Source organism: Lolium perenne, chromosome 5 (assembly GCF_019359855.2).
Source record: "Lolium perenne isolate Kyuss_39 chromosome 5, Kyuss_2.0, whole genome shotgun sequence".
NCBI classification, from domain to species: Eukaryota; Viridiplantae; Streptophyta; class Magnoliopsida; order Poales; family Poaceae; genus Lolium; species Lolium perenne.
This window is the reverse complement of record NC_067248.2, coordinates 1,691,218-1,712,219: the sequence shown is the minus strand read 5'-3', so window position 1 is coordinate 1,712,219 and position 21,002 is coordinate 1,691,218. Positions and strand designations below refer to the sequence as shown.

Here is a 21,002-nt window from a genome sequence, read left to right as displayed (position 1 = left end):
CAACAATTAAGAGCATCTCCACCGGCGGCCCCCAAATAGGCGCCGGCAGGGGCTCCGACACTGCCGTATGGGGGGCGCCGGCAGAGCATCCTCTATTCGGGGATGCTGCTCCCACACCGGCGCCCCCATACGTCAGCCCGATAGAAATTTAAATTTAAAATGACATTTAAAAACCGAAATTCATACGAAATTTATACAAAAGTAACTCGAATTTAAACCTAAATAAAACTTGAACTTCATCCTAATCTAATGGCTGCTGGTTGGGGCGCGCGACGGGCCTGCCTCGTCGTCGTTCTTCGCCTTTGCCGCCTGCGTCCGTGCCCGCTTCTCGTCCCTTGCTTTGCGCATCTCGCGGTTGAGCATGGCGGCCAGCGTCGCAGGAGCTTGCCGGCGGCGCTGTCCCCGCGCTTTCAGCCTTTGCCGAGAAGCCTCGTTCTCGGCGCGCCTCGCTTGCTCGCGAACGAACGCCTCATAGTAGCGATGAGCGTTGAGCTCGTAGAGCTTCTGTCCATGGAGGCGTCCCGCCTCCTCCGTTGCCGCTCGCTGGCGCGAGATCTCGAGGGCGTGCTCGAGGTTAGCATCGTTGACGAACTTCCGCTCCTCCTCCTTCAACCTCTGAAAGCGTTGCGCGTTCAGCGACGCCAGGATCGCCGCCTGCTCCGGGTCGTCGGGGGCCTGCGGCTGCTCGCCCCACTACAAATCGCGTTTTTCTCGGCCTGCATCTGCGGTTTGCGGGTTGGCGTATCTGCTAGAGATGCTCTAACAACAGACACGAGGCGTTGCTGATTGCCTGGACGAGGACGGCTTGTCACGGCCCACCGCGCGACCGGCATCGGCGATGTGGGCAGAGAGCCAGCTCTTCAGGGGCGCGATGCTGGGGTTCTCCTCCGAGCTAGACTGGGCGCTGGCCTTCTTCTTCACCGCCGGCATCGGGTCCTCATACAGCGAGGAAAGGGGCTTTTGCTTCTTCGTTTCCATGGCTTGGTGGATAGTGGAGCGCGGACACGGAGAGGCCGCGTGGCACTATAGGCAGCCGGCCAGCCGGCCGGCGGTGTCGACACCAGAGCGGTGGCGCGCGTGGGGGCTCTGTGGGATGCGATGGGAGAAACGAAGGGATAGAATGAGCAGCGTCGCGTGTGACCTACCCCCTGCCTCCTTCTCCTTACAGGCCCAGAAATCAGCCCAGTATCCCACTTTGGCCTTCTCTGATTTCTTAAAAAAAAACCGATACGAGCTAACGGGCTGGCCCGAGCCGAGCCTGGCGAGCCGAAAGCTCGCAGCGGTCCAGAAAAATAAAGTTTGAAACACTGGACGAAACTACGAACCAATCACGAAAATGGAATCACAATGTCGAGGAGCAGTGGCGGAGCTACAACATCTCGAACCAGGTGCCTAGAGGGTGCACCATCAGAGTTTAAATTTTTTAGGGGATGCATGTGTGGTGGAAAAATGCTATTTTGCAAAGGAATTTTTTTTTCTAGAGGGTGTCATGTGCACACCTTAAGCTACATGTAGATCCGCCAGTCTCGAGGAGCATCTTTTTCATGTAGACTTTATCTCGAATCAATGAATAGTTAGGCAAATTAAAAAGGATTAAGATTGAAGAACTAGTTTAGTTAGCCACAACACTCCTCAACGTTAAACCTACCAATCGCATGCCCTTTCGTTTCTCTCACCAAGCTCAAAGAGAATTGTTAGCAACTAATCATAGTGCAAAAACTGGCCCAAACCAAGGGCACGTTTGGTAGGTCGCAGGCCCTGGAGAGCAGATTTCAGCGCTAAACACCCCCACGTAGCGGCCAGTGCGCGTCAAAGCAGCCCGGATCCATGCCGAGTGGGAACGCCTAAATCGGCGGTTTCCCTAGAGCAAGCCCCAGAGAGCAAAAAAATAGCCTTGTTTTGTGCACCCGTGGCACACGTGGAGAAACGCGGCTTAACTCCCCTCGCTCCAGTAACCGCTACACTGCCACCCCCTCTTCTCTCCTCATGTCCCATCAACCGCTTTGTCCATGGACGCTCCGCCTCCACCACCTCCGGCGACGAAGATGAGTCCCTGGCTGGCAACGTCGAGCGTCGGTGCCATCCGCGACCGCGAGGCGCGCCACCTCCGAAGCGCGACGGCGCCAATTGGAGCAGGCGAGGTGTCGGCTATCAGTCGACCTCACCTATCGCAACGATGCGCTCTCGCGCGCCGACGTGGGCGTCGACGGCCGCCATGGCTCTAGCGGGAGCTCAACTGGCGAATCTGCCGACGGACAGATTCGATCCCCTCCCGGGCATCGATCCTCGCCGTTGGGTAGAGATAAATACGGGGGTTTTGGGCAGAGATCCACCGGGGTTTGACCCCGTGTCAAGGCACCTCTCCCGCTTCGCCCCCTACCCGTTGTCGTCCTACGGTGCACAGATGGCACCCTGAGCATGTTTATGCATGCTAGTTGATTATCTTCACGATTCTTAGTCTCATTTGTACTCTTCTATGTGGTTGAATGTATTTGGCTTTATATATAATTTATATCTTTGTATTGTATCTATTTGTATTTGTGGTTCGTTGGAGTTGTTGTTATAATATATGTTTCTTGTGGGCTTTGTTGTGATCTTGTTGTAATGCTACCATTTGTTTTAATTCCACCTGCATCACATGTATGTTTCTACGTGCACGTTGTGTAGGTGGGCGTCTCCAAATAAATATCGTACTGATTTTGCCAGAACCACGGAAATATGTATGGCACCGATTTTAGGTCATTACAGATATTTGCTATGATGGCACGGAAATAGTAAAATAAATTGGTACAACCATAAACCTACCAAGGCTTTGTTGAATGCGCATCCATGCTAAGCGCGTGGCTCAGATCCTCTCTGTAGTCTATGATCTGAACAAATAATGTGTTGTAAAGTAACGCACGAGAGAACATACAAGAGTTAATAGAAGAGAGAAATAAATCTGTATTACCTTGATTCTCGGTCTGACCGGCTGCCGGATAATGAACAACCCATACAAGTAGGTAAAAAAACAATAGCGCGAACCAAAGAAGAAATATTAGACAATATCGTGATGCACGGATAATTAAGACATATACCATGTGAACTTACTTGATTTGCAAAACGGACCTCGGATTTTGACGTACCAACTTCCAGATCACAAGCGGTTGTTATTGTTACTAAGTGCGCCGTACTTCTGTTGTCAGTTATGGAGAGTTGGTAAGAGATCATTTTCTCTCTCAGGACATCCAGCATATCATCGATGGTAATGCAAGGGCACAGCTACAAGAATAATCCAAATTAGCCGTTAATTTACTTAACACTCACACACAAAAAACAAACTTATATCTAATCTTAACCTGCTTATAAAGTCACAAACTTGGCAGGAACATTAGATCCTAGCCCATGTTTGATACCGTCTCTCTAGTGACATCGCACTTCCTTCCATATTTATTACTACTTCCGCTAATTACGTGTAGGGTACCAACTACGCACGGTTTTTTCCCCTAATATGTTCCACTTCCCGTTAATCCTGCATCCAATCTCTCACGCATACGCCACATGTCCCCTCGCAGTCTCGCACGATCATCTGCGCCTCCTCGAAGCCACAACTCACCTGGCCACTGCTATCCATCGCCGGACATGCCGGCGGTAAGCAGCTCTGGCATCGCCTCCCAAGCTCTCATGCAGTCGATCTGCTCTTCCCTCCATGTGTTTCGGTGGCCTGTGAGAAACGAGTGAACGGTCCGGATCGGAGATGGCAGCGGTGGCAATGTTTGCGTACAAGGGGAGCTTCCTGCTGCGACTATGCCAGATTCTTACTATGTGGTGGATATGACTACAATTGTGGTCACGGTTTTGTAAACACGTGATTAAAAGGTACTGATTTTTTAAGAGCATAAGAAAGTAATGTTATGACAGAGTATCACACATAACTCACACGACATAAAGCAACAGTAAAAATGCAAATACTGCATGCAGGTTGGTGACAATATGGTCTATTAAATCATCGCGTATACGTTTATCCGATATCGCACAAAAAGATAAATCTTGTCATTAGCGGTCGCACCTGGACACAAGATTCCGTCTCATTAAGAGCACTGACGATTAACCCAATACTTGGCCTTTTGTGTCGATCAGCCTCCACACAACTTAAACCTATTTCGATGCATCTCCTTACTTGTACAGAATATATGTGCACTGGTAGCACTTGTAGCCTATTCATCCAGTCCATATGTACCTAACAATTTAAAACAACATTTATTTCATAAATGTGACAGATAAGTATCGATAAAAGGCAGCACTTTGTCTTACGAGCCGAATGAATTGTTGAGAAGGCATTTCAGCAATTCTGAAGTAGCCCTCTCGTCCGGTCATTATCTTTATGATCACGACACCCAGACTGAATATATCAAACTTAGTTGAGATCAGACCTTCATTTATGTACTCTGGCGGTATGTACCCACTGGACGAGAAATCATATATGTTAATGTGTGATACTATTCTGACAACGCAAATTTAATCGTACATAATATGTAGGTTCGCATGAAAATATCGGCTTACCGTGTTCCTAGAACAGTTTCTGTCTTTCTTGTTTTTTCTTCTAAGAACAACCTTGACACGCCGAAATCTGCGATTTTTGCTGACATGTTCTCGTCCAGTAATATATTGGCTGGTTTTAAATCTAAATGATACATAGGAGGTTTTAATTTCTCATGAAGGTATTCCAAGCCCTCGCATATTCCCTTAATTATTGCATAGCGTGTACACCAATTACGGTCATTAAATTCATCTGCAACAATAAACAAAGATCAACCTCAAAGTATACGTCAAATTATTTCTTAACTTACTATGTCATGTACAGGTGAAGCACCACACATCATACCATAAATAAAACTATCAAGGCTTCCATTGTGCATATAATCGAAGCAAAGCATCCTTTTTATCTTATAAGCAAAAACCATCCCATCCTTGTACGGTACAAAATCTCCCTTAGTTTCATCGCAATATCCAACTAACCGGACAACATTTTTGTGGTGAAGATTTGCAAGGTTTTGATACTCCTTCTGAAATTCCTCATCGTCAAGGTCCAGACCTTCTTTAAGCACCTTCACGGCAATCTTTTCTCCATTTTTATGCTCTCCCTATAGAACATCTCACATGCACTGTCAATTTACTAATTTTGTAGCATATTCCACATATATATATAGGAGACAATGGTACATATATAATCATGCTTGAATATGCACCAACCAACATCTTAATTTTTTTTTGTTTGATACGTGACATAAAATGTTCAGCAGGAAATGTATGCAAGGTGCCATTAACAATACCATTAGAGAACTTAGATCGTACCAGGTAAACATCTCCATACGTGCCGCCACCAAGTTTCCGGTCCGGAGAGAAATAATTTGTAAGTTCTTCTAATAAATGAAGCGGCATAGGCTTTGGCGCGACGGGTGCGGTGTTCATGTTACTACCTTAATTTTCTTGTAGAAAATGAAAAAGGAAGCTGTTACCTGAAAATAAATGTTTACATTTCATATGTAGAATATGGTTCACCCCAATGATCGTGTTTTGAAAAAACAATTATAACCAAAGATCTAGCAATGGCCAAAGAAAAGTATACACAAGCAGGTGGAAGCACTAGATCGATCAAAAGTTGAGCAGGAAGAACAGGCGGTATTAGTTAGCATAGCTTACCTAATTGGTAGACCAAAGTATAATAGATGCGGAAAATACAGTATAAGTGCATGTTTGGAATGTCCGATTTCCTACGGTGGACAGTAGAACTTCTCTTTAGAGTATCTCCACGAGCGATCACAATAGCACCCTCAATTGCACTATGGAGGTCTGACACTGTTTTTGGACCACGCCGGCACACCCCAAAAGTGTCCGGTCGATTTTGAAGCCCAATAGAATAGTTGGCATTCCTGTGTCGCCCCCTACGGTTGAGGTCGGAAGCGGATGCGCCGGTGCTCCACTTTACATCGGATTTCGCCCGTGAGTCCCGTCACGCACATCAAACCCCTACAGATATTCCCCCAAATTCCCCCTCCTGCGCACCGCGTCATTCTCCCGCCCGCCGATCAAGTTCCCGCCCGCCTCTCTAGTTGACCCCTAGAGCACACCCTCAACCTTGACACCGCCTCTTTCGACATGCCTTCGTAAAAGAAGACGCCGACACCGGCGATGCCACGCAAGGTCCCGCTATAGGGAAAGTCGGCAACCATGTCAGAGGAGGCAACCGGTGCAACATCATCATGGCGGAGAGATTTAGACGTCGCTGTCTGGCGAGGCCACCGCCACCGCGGCGGCCGTTGTGGATGCGGCGCTGCGGCGGTACAAGTCTGCCTCTGCCTTAGGCTTGGAGGCGCGCAAACCAACTGAGCTCAACAATCCCGTTTTTCCCCTCTGCTGTTTTAGGCGTGTTTGCATTGATTACTGGCAGTTAATTAGGGAGTGTAAGATTATGAACAAGATACGGGTTCCAGAACAGGGAGTGATGCAGTCATGGAAAGGCATCCAGATCAAGCAAAAACGAGAGACTTTGAGGTGTCACACACACGTACGATACTAATCAAAGGCCAGATCTAAAATCTGGGCACCGTCAGCTTGGTTCCCCCAGAATTCATGAAAAAATAAACTCCGTATTTGCTTGAGAAACTAGAAAGAATCTGGTAAGATGAAAGAAGCATGGATCTAAACAGCTTGTAGGCAGGAGATGGATAGCAAGAAAGCGAACCTGAAGATGGCTGCAGGAAGAAGCAATGGTTCGTCAACGCCCTTGGGAGTTGGGAGTCGAATGAGCCGAACGGTCTTGGGCTAAGAAGGAGTCACACCGCGTTCTGCTCCTCCTACTCCCTGTACAACGTCCTTGGGCGTGTTCCGATCCATCCAGCAGTACGCCAGTACGGGTTCGGTTATGAGTTCCTTTCAGCTACTGACTTGTCACCCTCCCACTTGATGTTGCTGGACCCTTCTCCCATGGGATCACGAGCAACAATGATTGACCAATCAATCAGTTCTTCGAATAGGAAGGGTAGACGGCTAAAAGAACAACAATGCCAAACCACGCACTTGTTTTTGTTAATTCTGCTTAATTGGGCAACTTGTTTGGCATTTTGTTTTTTCGATAAAGGACACTTTATTACTTTTGAAGCAAAGAACCCGGTCTCTCCACAGCTAGGATGCACACAGCCGTAGCAGTACAGTTATTACAACCACGAACTAGTAAATGTTCATCTACCACATTGTTGGCGCTGAGTCGGCATGGTGCTGCAGGGTATCGACGACAGTTGCGGGATGATGTATACGTGCAGGATGGTGGAGCCGTCTGACGTCATGGTGGCATCGACGGCAGGTCTTGTAAGGTTAATGCGATGATCTCTCTTGAAGATGGAGTCGAGGAATATGGCGGGAGCAACTCCTGTGGCGTGTGCGTTGGCGTGCTCTGAGAGTCTGCTTAACTGGATGTGCTTCTCACCTGCTATTGGGCGGTTTGGGAAGGCATTTAGTTTTGGATGATGTGAGTTGGTGTATTGTCACCCTCTTCATCCTACTGTAGGTATAGTAAGGTTGCTTCGAGATTGATCTTTTGTATTGTTTCTTGTAAGGTTTCGTGAATAATCTAATAAAAAAAACCGTGTGTATCCTTTGGATGCAGAAGATGGGGCGATATTTCCCCCATTTCGAAAAAAAAACGAACTAGTAAATGTATATGAAAGTAAAACACTGTGAGAATACAAAATGGACATAAAGTCTAAGCCGAAGGACCTAGACGGGCGTCACGCTGCCACCCATGTTAGGAAAAAATGTCCCTCGCCGTATCCTCCAATCGTGGAGACACCTCCATAAAAATGTCGCGATGTTCCACCCGTTGAAGAGGCAACCATGAATGTAGAGTAACCGTACACCGGTATATGACCTGCATGAGATTAGAAGATACATTGTTAAAAACATTGTCATTTCTACATAGCAATAACGACTAAATGACGACAATCGCTCTCATCCTAATAAGACGCTTAAACCCATTGAGCCAGTTGCTGAAAATATTCGTAACACTACGTGGTGGGTATAAGGTAGAACCTATCTGGATGGCTGACCATATAGATCTAGCTAATTTACACTGAAAGAATAAGTGTTTTATAGTCTTATCATGATGACAAAAGACACACTTCTTACTTCCGTGCCAATTGCGTTTAGCAATGTTATCTTTGGTGAGAATGACTCCTCGACAAAGATACCACGTAAACACTTTTGTTTTGAGTGGTATCTTCATCTTCCAAATATTTGAATTATTATCAATAGGAATATTTGGCTGAATTAGCGCATTGTACATAGAAGCCACCGAGAATGAATCACTCCCAGTAAGATTCCAGTGAAACTCATCCGACCCATGCGATAGATGTACCGAATCTAGTCGATGTAGCAAGTGATTCCATGAATCCTACTTGGGTCCAATGAGGCATCTTCTGAACGCCACATTCGGTGGGAAAGTTTCCAACACCTTAGCGATAGTATCACCCTTGTGACGCACAATACTGTACAATGCTGGATATTGTTCTCGAAGTGTGGCATTACCTAGCTATTTATCCTCCCAGAAACGAATTCTGACCCATCCCTAATAGAGAAAGTTCTGTATGGAAAGAAGAATCTCTTCGTTGCCATAAGGCCAGCCCAGAAATGTGAATCCCCGGGCTTCCAATAGACCCGGGATAACGCCTTTGAACCAATATACTTCCTCCTTAGGAGTGATTGCCAAATATCATCTTCGGTTAATAGCTTGAACAACCATTTACCAAGAAGGGTCCTATTCTTAATTTGGAGGTCCTGAATACCAAAACCACCATGCTCTTTAGGGCAAAGCACATTCCATCTAGCCAGACGGTATTTACGCTTTTCACTATCCCCTTGCCAGAAGAATCTTGATCGGAAATAATCTAATCGTTTTAAGACTCCTTTAGGTAGCTGAAAGAAAGATATCATATACAGTACCATATTACTTATTGCTGCATATATTGATAAGAACTAATCTTCCGCCTAAGGATAGTAATTTGCCTTTCCAACTATATAACATAATTTGTAACCTTTCCTCCATCAATTTCCATTCCGCATTGGTAAGTCTCCGATAATGTATCGGTATTCCCAAGTAGTTGATAGGAAATTGGCCTTGTCCGCACCCAAATAAATCAGCATACAAAGCAACATGATCTTGGGCCTCGCCAAAACAAAACAACTCGCTCTTATGGAAATTAATTTTCAGACCCGACAATTGCTCGAACGCTGAAAGAATTAACTTCAGGTTTCTCGCATTTTCGGTGTCATGTTCCATGAAAAGAATAGTGTCATCAACATATTGAAGAATGGACAATCCGCCATCCACTAGATGGGGAACAACCCCTTCAATTTGGCCTTTAGACTTTGCGCGTTCAATCATGATAGCGAGCATATCCGCCACTATATTAAATAGCATTGGTGATAATGGGTCACCTTGTCTTAGTCACTTCTTGGTTTGAAAGTATTTAACAACATCATCATTGACTTTAATGGCAACACTTCCCCCCGAGACAAAACTATGAATTAGAGCGTGGCACTCTTCAGAAAAACCTTTCATTCTGAGAGTTTGTTGCAAGAAAGACCACTTCACCTTATCATAGGCTTTTTCGAAGTCAATTTTTAATAAAACCCCATTCAACTTTTTCCGATGTAGTTCGTGAACTGTTTCATGAAGGACAACCACCCCATCCAGGATGTTACACCCTTGCATAAAAACAGTTTGTGAAGATCGAACTACATGGCTAGCCACCGTGTTCAGCCTAATTGTGGCAACCTTAGTGAAAATTTTAAAGCTAACATTAAGGAGGCAGATAGGACGATATTGTTGAATCCTTTCTGCTTCATTAACCTTAGGCAGTAAAACGACCTCACCAAAGTTTAGGTGAAACAACTCTAGTTGTCCAGCATGAAGATCAGCGAACAAATCTAGAAGATCGGACTTGATAACATCCCAAAAAGACTGATAAAACTCAGCTGGGATGCCATCAGTGCCCGGGGCTTTGTTGTGTTCCATTTGGAAAACCGTATTTCTTATTTCATCCTTAGAATAAGGCGTAGTAAGAAAGTTATTTTCCTCATTAGAAACTTGGAGAATATCATTTGTTCTAGCCTCATCCAGAGAGAAGTTTCCTTCCACTGGTGCGCCAAACAAACATTTATAATAATTAGTAATATACGACTTAAGCTGATCATGGCCTTCAATCATGCCCTCTTCTTGTACCAGAGAACCGAATGAGTTTCTTCCTATGCCTGCCATTGGCAGCAAATGGAAGTATATTGTATTCGAATCTCCTTCAAGAATAAATTGAGCTTTAGATCGTTGGTACCATTTAAGCTCCTCTTCTCGCAGAAGTTTTGCTATATCCGTATTGGATTGGCTTTTTAGCTCAATCTCCTCTGCGGATAAAAGACATACTTCTGCAATAGACTCGAGGTCATCTATGATAGATATAAGTAGTTGCTTTCCTTTCTTAAGTAAACATGTTGTATGATGAGCCCAACTAGACATGTGTTTGCGTAAGGCATGCATTTTATTTCTCCACCTCTGTATCGGGGATCCATGTGCGGCAGGTCTTTCCCAAATCCTTTTAATCATATCCTGAAAATCTTCCCGTTGTATCCATCCGAGTTCAAACTTAAACAGGCGGGTAGATGGTGGTCTAGGTGTTCCAGTGGTCAATAGGATGGGAGCATGATCTTAAAAACCTACAATACGTTCTAGAGCACGTATTGTGACCATTGGAAATTTCAATTCCTAGTCGGTGTCCATCAGTACACGATCTAGTTTCTCGTATGTAGGTTTCGGAAGACTATTTCCCAAGTAAATTGTCTTCCAACCATTGACACCTCTCGTAAATCCAAGCTGTCAATGACTGCGTTGAATAGAAAGTGCCAATGATTGTGAAACCTGCCTCTACTCTTCTCGAATGGAAATCTCATCAAATTGAAATCCCCCCTATGAGCATAGGGTGCGTGTTATCCTTTGCGAGATTAACCAACTCACGAAGGAAGGCAGCCTTGGAATCCTCCTGGGCAGCACCGTACACGGCGACAAGACTCCAAATGTAGTTGTCAGCTCGATTTCTAATGTGGAATTTAATGTGGAATTCCCCCATTGAATGAGCTAACACCTCCATCGTGTCTGATCTGACACCGAGTAAGATACCCTCGGATATACCACGAGGTGGACTAGATATCCACGTAAAGTCAATACCACCGGATATACGGTTAAGTAGACTTCGCGAGAAATCCCGTCTACCCGTCTCAGAAATAGCTAAAAAATCCAAATTATGACCCCTAATGCAATCAGCAAAATGAAAATGTTTAGCCAAGTCACCAAGACCTCTGCTATTCGCAAACATGCCATTCATTGGGAAACAATGGGAGATTTGGAATTTTTTGACCGTTTCCGCAGCTTTTTGTTAGAGGAAGATTTGGATTTCCGGCGAAATGCCTTTAACTCATATAAAGAGTAGACGTCTTCCTCATCCAAACCCACCTCCGACACTTCACCCACAAGGTGAGAAAGAAGCTGACCATATGATGTGGCAATCGCTTCATCCTCATCCAAATAGCTGGAGTCCAACACGGTCGAAGTTTTAGGAATAACCGTAGTACGGTCAAATTCCATATGCCTCAGGACTCTAGTCGAAACACAAACTTCCTTTTTATTACTACCCAGATTAATGCCTAAACTATTGAGGTTAGAGGATATAACCGGAGAAGAAAAAGAAAGAAAAGACTTAATTAGATGAACTATGCATAACAGGAGAGTCCAAGTTTTGCACCGCTTTACGACGCATCGCCTTCCTCATGGTGTCCTCATCCGTGGCAGACCCCCCATCCGCAGTGAGTTCGAACCTCCCGCTCCGGCGTACAGAAGAGTCACCACCCCCCGTCTCCGATGCCCTAGGCGGAGGTGTGGAGGGTGGTGAGACCGCATCCTATGTCCCCAGGGTTGCCGAATGTGCAGCAGCCGGAGTCGGTGAAGGAGTCGCGTAGCCGCGGTCGGTGAAGAAGATGCAGCCGGGGTCGGTGGAGGTGATGTAGCACCCGACCCCGCGGCCGCACCCACAGTAGGAGGAGGGGTAGACTCTGACAACCCAGCATCCACCCCTACCTCCTCCACAAGCGAAGACACTATGATAAAATTAAAGATGAATTTTAGCTAGCTGATTATGTACCCACTGATATGACTACTATTCTAGCTAATAAAACCCTTAGAGTTCTTATGGGAATTATTAAAGATGCCTCCATTTATATTGGTCCCTATGAATTCCTTATTGACCTTGTAGTAGTTGATATGCCTAGTGATCGAAAGTGTTCAATTATCTTTGGTAGATCCTTTTTGAATACAGTTGGTGCTAAGATTGATTGCAGGCAAGAAAAAATATCTCTTAAGTTTGGGGAAGAGGAATTGCAATTCCACTTTTCCAAATCCAAAGACAAACCAGACTATAAAGAATTTGAGTAACCGATTAAATGAGAGGCAAAGAATATAGCCGAGCTTGCAGCTGTATATTTTGGGACTCGGGTGGATAGCACAGAAGAGGAGGAGGTAAGTGAAGAGATTTTAATGGTGCTCACACTACGGTATAGCCAACTGGGCGGGATGGCAGGAAAGAAAGGGAAAATAAAGAATTACTCCTGCTAGCTTTGAGAGAGACTTCGACTTATCTATAGGAAACTACTACTTAGGGTAGATAGAGGAATGAGTGCTTTATTTCCTTCTTTGGAAATGCACCTTCACCAGCCCCTTTTCGACATGGGTAAAGAGGAGAGAGAGGACCCGATGAACATCAAGACCTCATCCTGGAGGAAGATCTTATCCTAGAAGAATCTTATGATGAACTCGAAAGAAACATGGATGAAGATTTGCCACCTCCCGAGATTAAACCTTTGCCCAAAGAATTAAGATATAGATTTTTAGATGACACTAATAGATAACTTGTCATTATTAGCTCTAACTTGGTAGGAGATGAAGAAGAGCAACTTATGGCCATACTTAAAAAGTACCGTAAGGCGTTTGGGTATTCCATGGATGACTTGAAAGGGATTAGTCCTTCGATAGCCACCCATAGAATATTCATGGAAGAAGGAGCTCAACCAGTCGCCGAATTTAGCAGAAAACTTAAACTAGCGATGAAGGAAGTAGTGAGGAAAGAAATCATTCGCCTATTGGACGCCGGTATTATATACCACGTGGCAGAAAGTGATTGGGTAAGTCTTGTACATTGTGTAGCTAGTTTCTACTAGAACCATTGTTGGGCATAGAATGTGTATTGATTACAGGAAGTTGAACAATAAAAGACAATTATCCTTTACCATTCATAGATCAAACTTTCGAGAGGCTGGCCAAGCACTCCCACTTTTGCTACTTGGATGGATACTCTGGAGTTTCACATCCCTAAGATCAACTCAAGACAACTTTTACTTTTCCATACGGTATGTTTGGCTATCGCCGAATGCCTTTTGGTTTATGCAATGCACCTGCTACCTTCTAAAGATGCATGACTGCCATATTTGCTGATTTTGTTGAGAAAGACATGCAAGTTTTCATGGAGGATTTCTCCAGCTATGGAACTTCATTTGATCTTTGTCTCAAGAGAACCTTAGTAAAGTTCTAGAGCGATGTGAAACAACTAACCTTGTTTTTAATTGGGAGAAATGCCACTTCATGGTGACAGAAGGTATAGTCCTTGGTCATAAAATCTCAGAGAGAGGCATAGAAGTTGACAAAGCTAAAATAGAAGCAGTAGAAAGACTACCACCTCTAACAAACGTCAAAGCTATAAGGAGTTTCCTTGGTCATGTAAGTTACTATAGAAGGTTCATTAATAATTTCTCTAAAATCTCCCGACCTTTAACTATCCTATTACGGAAAGATGCTCGCTTTGATTTTGATGATGAATATTTTACTGCCTTCTATGCTCTCAAGCAAGATTTATTAAATGCTCCTACAATTAAACCACCCATTTGGGATAAACCTTTTAAACTCATTTGTGAAACTAGTGATGGTAACAATTTTAACATCATTCACCATGCTAGTCGTACTCTCAATGAAGCTCAAAGAAAGTACTCCTTGGCTGAACGAGAACTTTTTGTTGTTGTTTTCTCATGCGATAAATTCAGATCTTACATAAGTGACTCTAAGGTAAAAGTTCACACGGATTATTCTAGCTTGAAAGAAATTTTGGGTAGGACAGATGTCAAGCCACGAATGATCTGTTGCATCCTTTTACTCCAAGAATTTGAGTTGCAGATTGTACAAAGTAAGGAGGAGCAATCCACTCCACCAGACCAAGGAGTCGTTGTAGCAGTTTACATACATCCAGGAACCATTGAGGAGAAAGAAGAAAAAGGGTGCTGCGATGGTATCGGTGATTTCCTAAGAAAAATCATGTGCGTGCCGAGGAAGAAGGTACCACGTTGACTCGAAGAGATAAATCTTCTCCCATTAAACCTTCCTGAAAATCATGAGTAAGTACGAGGTAAGTCAACTTCTTATTTTCCTTAGTTGTAAATCTTCTTTTCGATTATTATATCTTCATTTTCGTTACCCTTGCATTTTTCTAAGTAATTTGCCATTTTTCTAGAGCTGATACGATCAGGCATACGGGCGCCCCATGCACGTATGACTGCTCGTTATCCTCTCTGGTATCGCTGGAATTTTCTTCGCTAGGTGATACGGGTAGGCATACGGGTAGGCTATACCCATATCGCCTCTCGTTAAACCCTCTAGCGCCCCTTTCGTTTTCTCGCCGGGTGATGCGGGGAGGCATATGGGCAGTCCTTGCCCGTGCGGCCTCTCGTTAAACTCTTAGACGTTTCCTTACGTTTTCATGTGATCATTCTTAAAAAAATGTGTTTCGGATGATGGTAACTCCCGTTACAGGCAGGCCATATGGGCAGAACCCGCCCATAAGACCTGTTAGCAAAGTTTTACCGACGTTATCTTTTGGAAATTTCTCCCGTAGACACCGATATAAGAACGTGATACGGGAAGCTGCCCGTATCGATGGTTTTTAAGGTGCCCGATTTTGCCAGATTTTGGTATTCCGTGTTCCGATCTTTTTGGACTCTTTTCTAACCGACTTAAAGAGTAATATTACGAGATTTTCTGGTCCTTAACCCTCATAAATACCTCCCCCACGCAAGCTGGAGAGCTCAGGTCAACGGTGCCAAGCCCACGCTGGTTGAGAACCTCCTCCGAGGAATACATCGAGGACTATGACCTTGGAGATGATGACCTCAACCTTGGTGTGGAGATTTATGACGGATTCATCAATGAAGAAGAAGCATCCAAGCCATATGGCAAGGGTATTGTGGAATCCGTCAAAGTCATCTTCACTGATCGAACAAGTAAGCGGAGGAGATCAGCCAAGGGGATGAACACCGTAACATGAGTTTACACGGAAGCCACGTCATGCACGGAGACAAAGAATAAGCTCACCTTCACCACACGCATGTCCGTGAAGCCGCAAGAAGAGTGGACAGAAGGAATCTTTGAATGCATGTTCGCCGAGGAGCAACTCCCTCCTATGTTGGAGCAACGCATTGGTAAGCTTGAAAAGTATGAGAAAGAGGAACTAATTCACATGTATATTGTGCGCTATCGCCTTGGCAAGCTGGAAAACAGCAAGGACATCAACAAAATGTGTGATTTATTCGCGACAGAGCTCTTTGAGATGCGTGAAGAACAACGCGGGAGAAATGTCTTTGATCTCGCCTGGCTTGATTCTAAGCTTGGGGAGATCGTTAAGACCTTGTAATCTATCTTACAGTTTTAGCATGTTTACTTTTCTGCATGCATATTAGTTTATTTCCAAGCTTTGCATAATAAGTTGCAACTTTAGCTCCCTTGGAGAAGGAAAAAATTATATCCTATGGATTTGCGAGACTATATTATATAAAGTATTGCACTTTGTGGTTATTTTAATAGATGTATGAATTAGGATGAGATCTATTATACTTGTACTTTACGATGATTTAGGAGTCTTCCACACTCTTAGTACCAACAGGAAATTTGAAGAACTTTGATATACTCTTATAGATCATTGGTTTGATTTCAATAAAATTAATAAAGAAAAAAGTCAAGCAAATGAAGAGGCAATGATGAAAAAGTATGAAAAGACAATACTATCAATTATTGATTTGAGTACAAGTTGAGCTGGATACTCAAACCACCAAGTGTAAATCACTTCATATTCTATATGGGATTTAGCATAAAAGTTCTTAATCTATTTTGAACCCTCTCATGGGATTGGAAATATGTCTAGTTCTTCTCACAACACTTCATTAAATATGAGTGTTAAAGAAAAGCAAAAGCAAATTTGAGAAGATCAAATAGACCTATACATGACCATGAGAGGACTTGAAAGGATAGCTTCAAAATCTAAACTCATACGGATGTACGAAGTCCTAAACATGTTTGAGATCGCCTCGCAAAACTCGTTCGGTTGAACGAAAATGTTCTAGATCATGTTACAAATCGATCTTATTATAAACAATTGGTATTGAGGTGTGGAAGTCTTCTAAGTCATTTGATATGTTTAAGTGTGATAGAACCCAGTTGGTTCTATATCTTTTATTGATGATCAACTGCTGCAATGCCTCATTTATTTTATCGACTCACGCTTCATGACCATGATGACCTTGTCCATTAAGCTGCTATATTGCTCGGGGATGAGCAAGAGTCTAAGCTTGGGGATGTTGATGAGTACAAATTGCAGTATTTTTACCTTATAGTTTTTTGCACTAGTTACATTAGGATTTTCGTATTTTATCGCGCTCACGCGCACCCTTCGAAGCTTGTTTTGTCAGGATCCTGAAATCTTAAGGAGCAGTGGAAAATTTGCCAAACTGAAGCTGTAGAAGTGCTCTGAATATTTATTCACGTATCTGGGTGAAAATCCATCGAAGAGACAAGATGCAGAGACTTTAAGGAGCAACGATACGGGCACAACACACCTGTATCGGCGCCCGTATCGGGTGTAGGAGGATCACCTTCACCCCTGCAGACGGATCAGAGATCCAACACATAGAAACACCAGCACTCGTGAAGACCTGACCTGCGGGAGGGATTCTGAGTAGGAACTAGCAAAGGGCATCGATCCATGCAGCCACGAAGATCTTTGGAGGTTCAAGCATCATCTTCATCATCTACATCACCATCAACACTGTCATCATCAACATCTACATCCATTTACCTCTATTCTTGTTGTAATCCCTAGATGTCATTGTGGATTTGCACAAGTATTCATCCATCCATTTGTGTACCATGCATATTATTATGATGATATTGATTACCTCCATGAGTGATTAGTTTTCCTTGTTCTTGGGGAGATGGAGAAACCCTACCAATATTATGATGTGAAATAAATATGATTCATTCCTTAATTTATGATTGTATGTATTAGTTATGTCTCTTGATCTTGCGTGAAGTCGACTGCACAAGATTTGCCTTCGGGGTGAGAGAGGGAACTACTCTTGGGTAGAGGGTGTTGTTAAAGATGCTAAGTGACATATCGCATCGGATATTCATTTTACCTATCCAAGGGGGTATGAGTAGACTCACTGAACCTATCCATAACCTCGGCGGACCCTTAATTATAGTCGGATTGAAGTGGCTGACTATCAAACGATATGGTGGTTATGAGGGATGCTGATTGATGGCTGATCCGTTGTCATACAATTATGGAGCTCCACCCCATGCATACACACGAATGAAGGGATATATTATCCTAATTATGATTAACTAGTCATTAACCCGTGCATCCGCACGGCCCAGTAATAATTATAAAATTTCACATACTGTAATGACAATTACTTGATAATACAGTAAAAATGTTATTATTGTTAGAATCGTATCAACTTTTAACCTGCACAATCATGAAGTTGATAGATATTACGTGTTTAGAAAATTATCTGTATGCAAAGTTATAATCATGCTCAAGAACTGTGAGAAGGCACTAAATTAACTATTTACGTTGTTGAATGCTGGTCAAGCTGCAATCCCAGATAACATCGTCTTGTCAAGACAAAGAATAATATTACTTACAACGATGCCATTTGAATTGTAGACATCCACTATACTTCGCTTTCTCCTCCATAGCATAGCAGTTTAGTTCATGCCATATTGCAGTAGCATAGCATGTCTCTATAGATCATCTTCTTCATGTGTGGATTTGGTTAGTCAGGAACTATGATTTAACGTTGTTCATTAAACGCCAAGTCTACAAATAGACAATTGATACCCGCCAAAACCAAAGGTTCGTCCTGTTGAGAAAGAAACTAACATGGCTTATTGTTGAGACCTTACTACATACTAGCAAGGGCCGGCACGGCGGCACGCCGTGCCCTCAAGGTAGACGGGAGCTAAAGATAAATCAATGTTGATGTCTTGTTTATTGAACAGACAGGGGATGCGACCATTGGCCTGCTGGTTCGCGTTCAACGCAACATCGTCCAATTCCTTGCTGGACGTCTTGTTTGATGTTGCAGAAGCTGAAGCCCAAGCCTGTCTTGATGCCGCCAAACTTGCTACTTCCTGGGTACATGAACCGATTATCACTAAAAGTGACTGCTCTGCAATCATTCAGGCCATGAACTCGTCAAGTGCAAAACTGACCAGAGACTGCACTATCTAGAACTCTACTATAGAGGAAAGGAAAGGAAAGGAAAGCTTTGCAGTTCTCTAGTTTTCCACAAAGTAAAGAGAGATTATTATTTGGCTAGTGAGCTAGCTGGCTAGTTTAGTTAACAACAGATTGCATTGTAGCCTGTGGATGCATGAGGTACCAGAGGCAATAGTTTATCTCGCTCTTTCAGACTATGAATATTACTCATCTGAATTAATACAACCTCTTTTCCACTCGAAGAAGTCATAACATGAATTCTTTTAGTGAGGTATGGCATGAATATCTTTGAAAAAAGAGCAAGACTACGAATGAACAGTCAACGTATATCTTTGACAGTAGAAACGCTTTGTGAACAAAGAACAATAATGAAAACATTGAGATCATTTCAAGAGAAAATACGCTAGTCGGGTGTACAAAGATTTCAATAGTATACGTCATAATACAGGATACACTGACCTGATTGTAGGAATTCGTAGCATAGAAAACAAAAATTTTCCTACCGCAAGAACGAAAACCAAGCCAAGATGCAATCTAGAAGATGGGAGCAACGAGAAGATCATGAGACTAACCCTCGAAGATTTCCAAAGCTTAACGAGATTAGATCTCGTGGTGGATGTAGTCGATCACTTGCCGCTTGCAAAAGCGCGTAGAAGATCTTGACGGTGCCACAGTCGGGCAGCACCTCAGTACTCGGTCACACGTTCGGTGTTGATGACGAGGTCCTTCTCCCCGTTCCAGCGGGCAGCGGAAGTAGTAGATCCTCCTCGGAATCCCGGCAGCACGACGGCGTGGTGGCGGTGGTGGTGGAGAACTCCGGCAGGGCTTCGCCTAAGCACTACTAGAGGTGTATGAGGAGGAGGGGGAGCTAGGCTTTGGGGAGAGGGGGCTATGGGCGCCGGCCACTTGGGGGCTGCGGCCAAGAGGGCTTTGATGTAGCCGGCCCCCTCCCCTTGTCCCTCTATTTATAGGTGGAAACCCCCAAGAGTTGGACTCCAAGTCTTCGAATAAGACCCGAACCCAAAACTTGCCATAAGCACGAAACCTACCCAAGGTGGGACTCCTACTCAAGGTGGGACTCCCACCCCTTCCTTGGGGGGGTTGGCTGGCCACCTATGGTGGAGTCCACCTGGGACTCCTCCCCCCTAGGGTTGGCCGGCCATGCTAGGTGGAGTCCCTCCGGGACTCCACTTTCCATGGTGACTTCTTCCGGACTTTTCTAGAACCTTCTAGAACCTTCCATAAATGCACCGGATCATTTCCAAACTTGGAAAGTGACTTCCTATATATGAATCTTATTCTTCGGACCATTCAGGACCTCCTCGTGATGTCCTGGATCCCATCCGAGACTCCGAACAAAACTTCGAACTCTATTCCATATATCTACTTAAACGACATCAAACCTTAAGTGTGTCACCCTACGGTTCGCGAACTATGCAGACATGGTTGAGACTTCTCTCCGACCAATAACCAATAGCGGGATCTGGAGATCCATAATGGCTCCCACATATTCAACGATAACTTAGTGATCGATCGAACCATTTACATACGATACCGATTCCCTTTGTCACGCGATATTTTACTTGTCCGAGGTTTGATCATCGGTATCTCTATACCTTGTTCAACCTCGTCTCCTGACAAGTACTCTTTACTCGTACCGTGGTATGTGGTCTCTTATGAACCATTCATATGCTTGCAAGCTAATTAGACGACATTCCACCGAGAGGGCCCAGAGTATATCTATCCGTCATCGGGATGGACAAATCCCACTGTTGATCCATATGCCTCAACTCATACTTTCCGAATACCTAATCCCACCTTTATAACCACCCATTTACGCAGTGGCGTTTGATGTAATCAAAGTACCCTTCCGGCATAAGTGATTTATATGATCTCATGGTCGAAAGGACTAGGTAACTATGTATCGAAAGCTTATAGCAAATGAACTTAATGACGTGATCTTATGCTACAATTAATTGGGTGTGTCCATTACATCATTCATCAATGACATAACCTCGTTATTAATAACATCCAATGTTCATGATCATGAAACGACGATCATCTATTAATTAACAAGCTAGTTATACAAGAGGCTCACTAGGGACTCCTTGTTGTTCACATGACACACATGTATCAATGTTTCGGTTAATACAATTATAGCATGGTATGTAAACATTTATCATAAACATAAAGATATATAATAACCATTTTATTATTGCCTCTTGGGCATATCTCCAACAGTCTCCCACTTGCACTAGAGTCAATAATCTAGTTTACATTTGTAAAGATATAACACCTTGGCCTTCTGGTGCTAATCATGTTTTGCTC

General features: G+C 43.9%; 1 protein-coding gene across 1 annotated transcript in view; it reads right to left on the bottom strand.

Moving 5' to 3' along the window:
• The window catches only part of LOC127319769 (uncharacterized), a 60,701-nt gene extending 53,774 nt beyond the window's left edge, over window positions 1-6,927 (bottom strand). Inside the window, exons 1-9 of the mRNA XM_051349746.2 lie at window positions 6,725-6,927; window positions 5,335-5,498; window positions 4,865-5,123; window positions 4,543-4,771; window positions 4,294-4,444; window positions 4,049-4,219; window positions 3,091-3,261; window positions 2,951-2,971; window positions 2,806-2,870 (exon numbers count right to left, since the gene is read on the bottom strand). Of these exons, the coding sequence (XP_051205706.1) occupies window positions 2,806-2,870; window positions 2,951-2,971; window positions 3,091-3,261; window positions 4,049-4,219; window positions 4,294-4,444; window positions 4,543-4,771; window positions 4,865-5,123; window positions 5,335-5,451 (1,184 nt within the window). The 5' untranslated portion in view covers window positions 5,452-5,498; window positions 6,725-6,927. The remainder of the gene's footprint in view (window positions 1-2,805; window positions 2,871-2,950; window positions 2,972-3,090; window positions 3,262-4,048; window positions 4,220-4,293; window positions 4,445-4,542; window positions 4,772-4,864; window positions 5,124-5,334; window positions 5,499-6,724) is intronic.
• Between the last annotated feature and the right edge of the window lie 14,075 nt (window positions 6,928-21,002).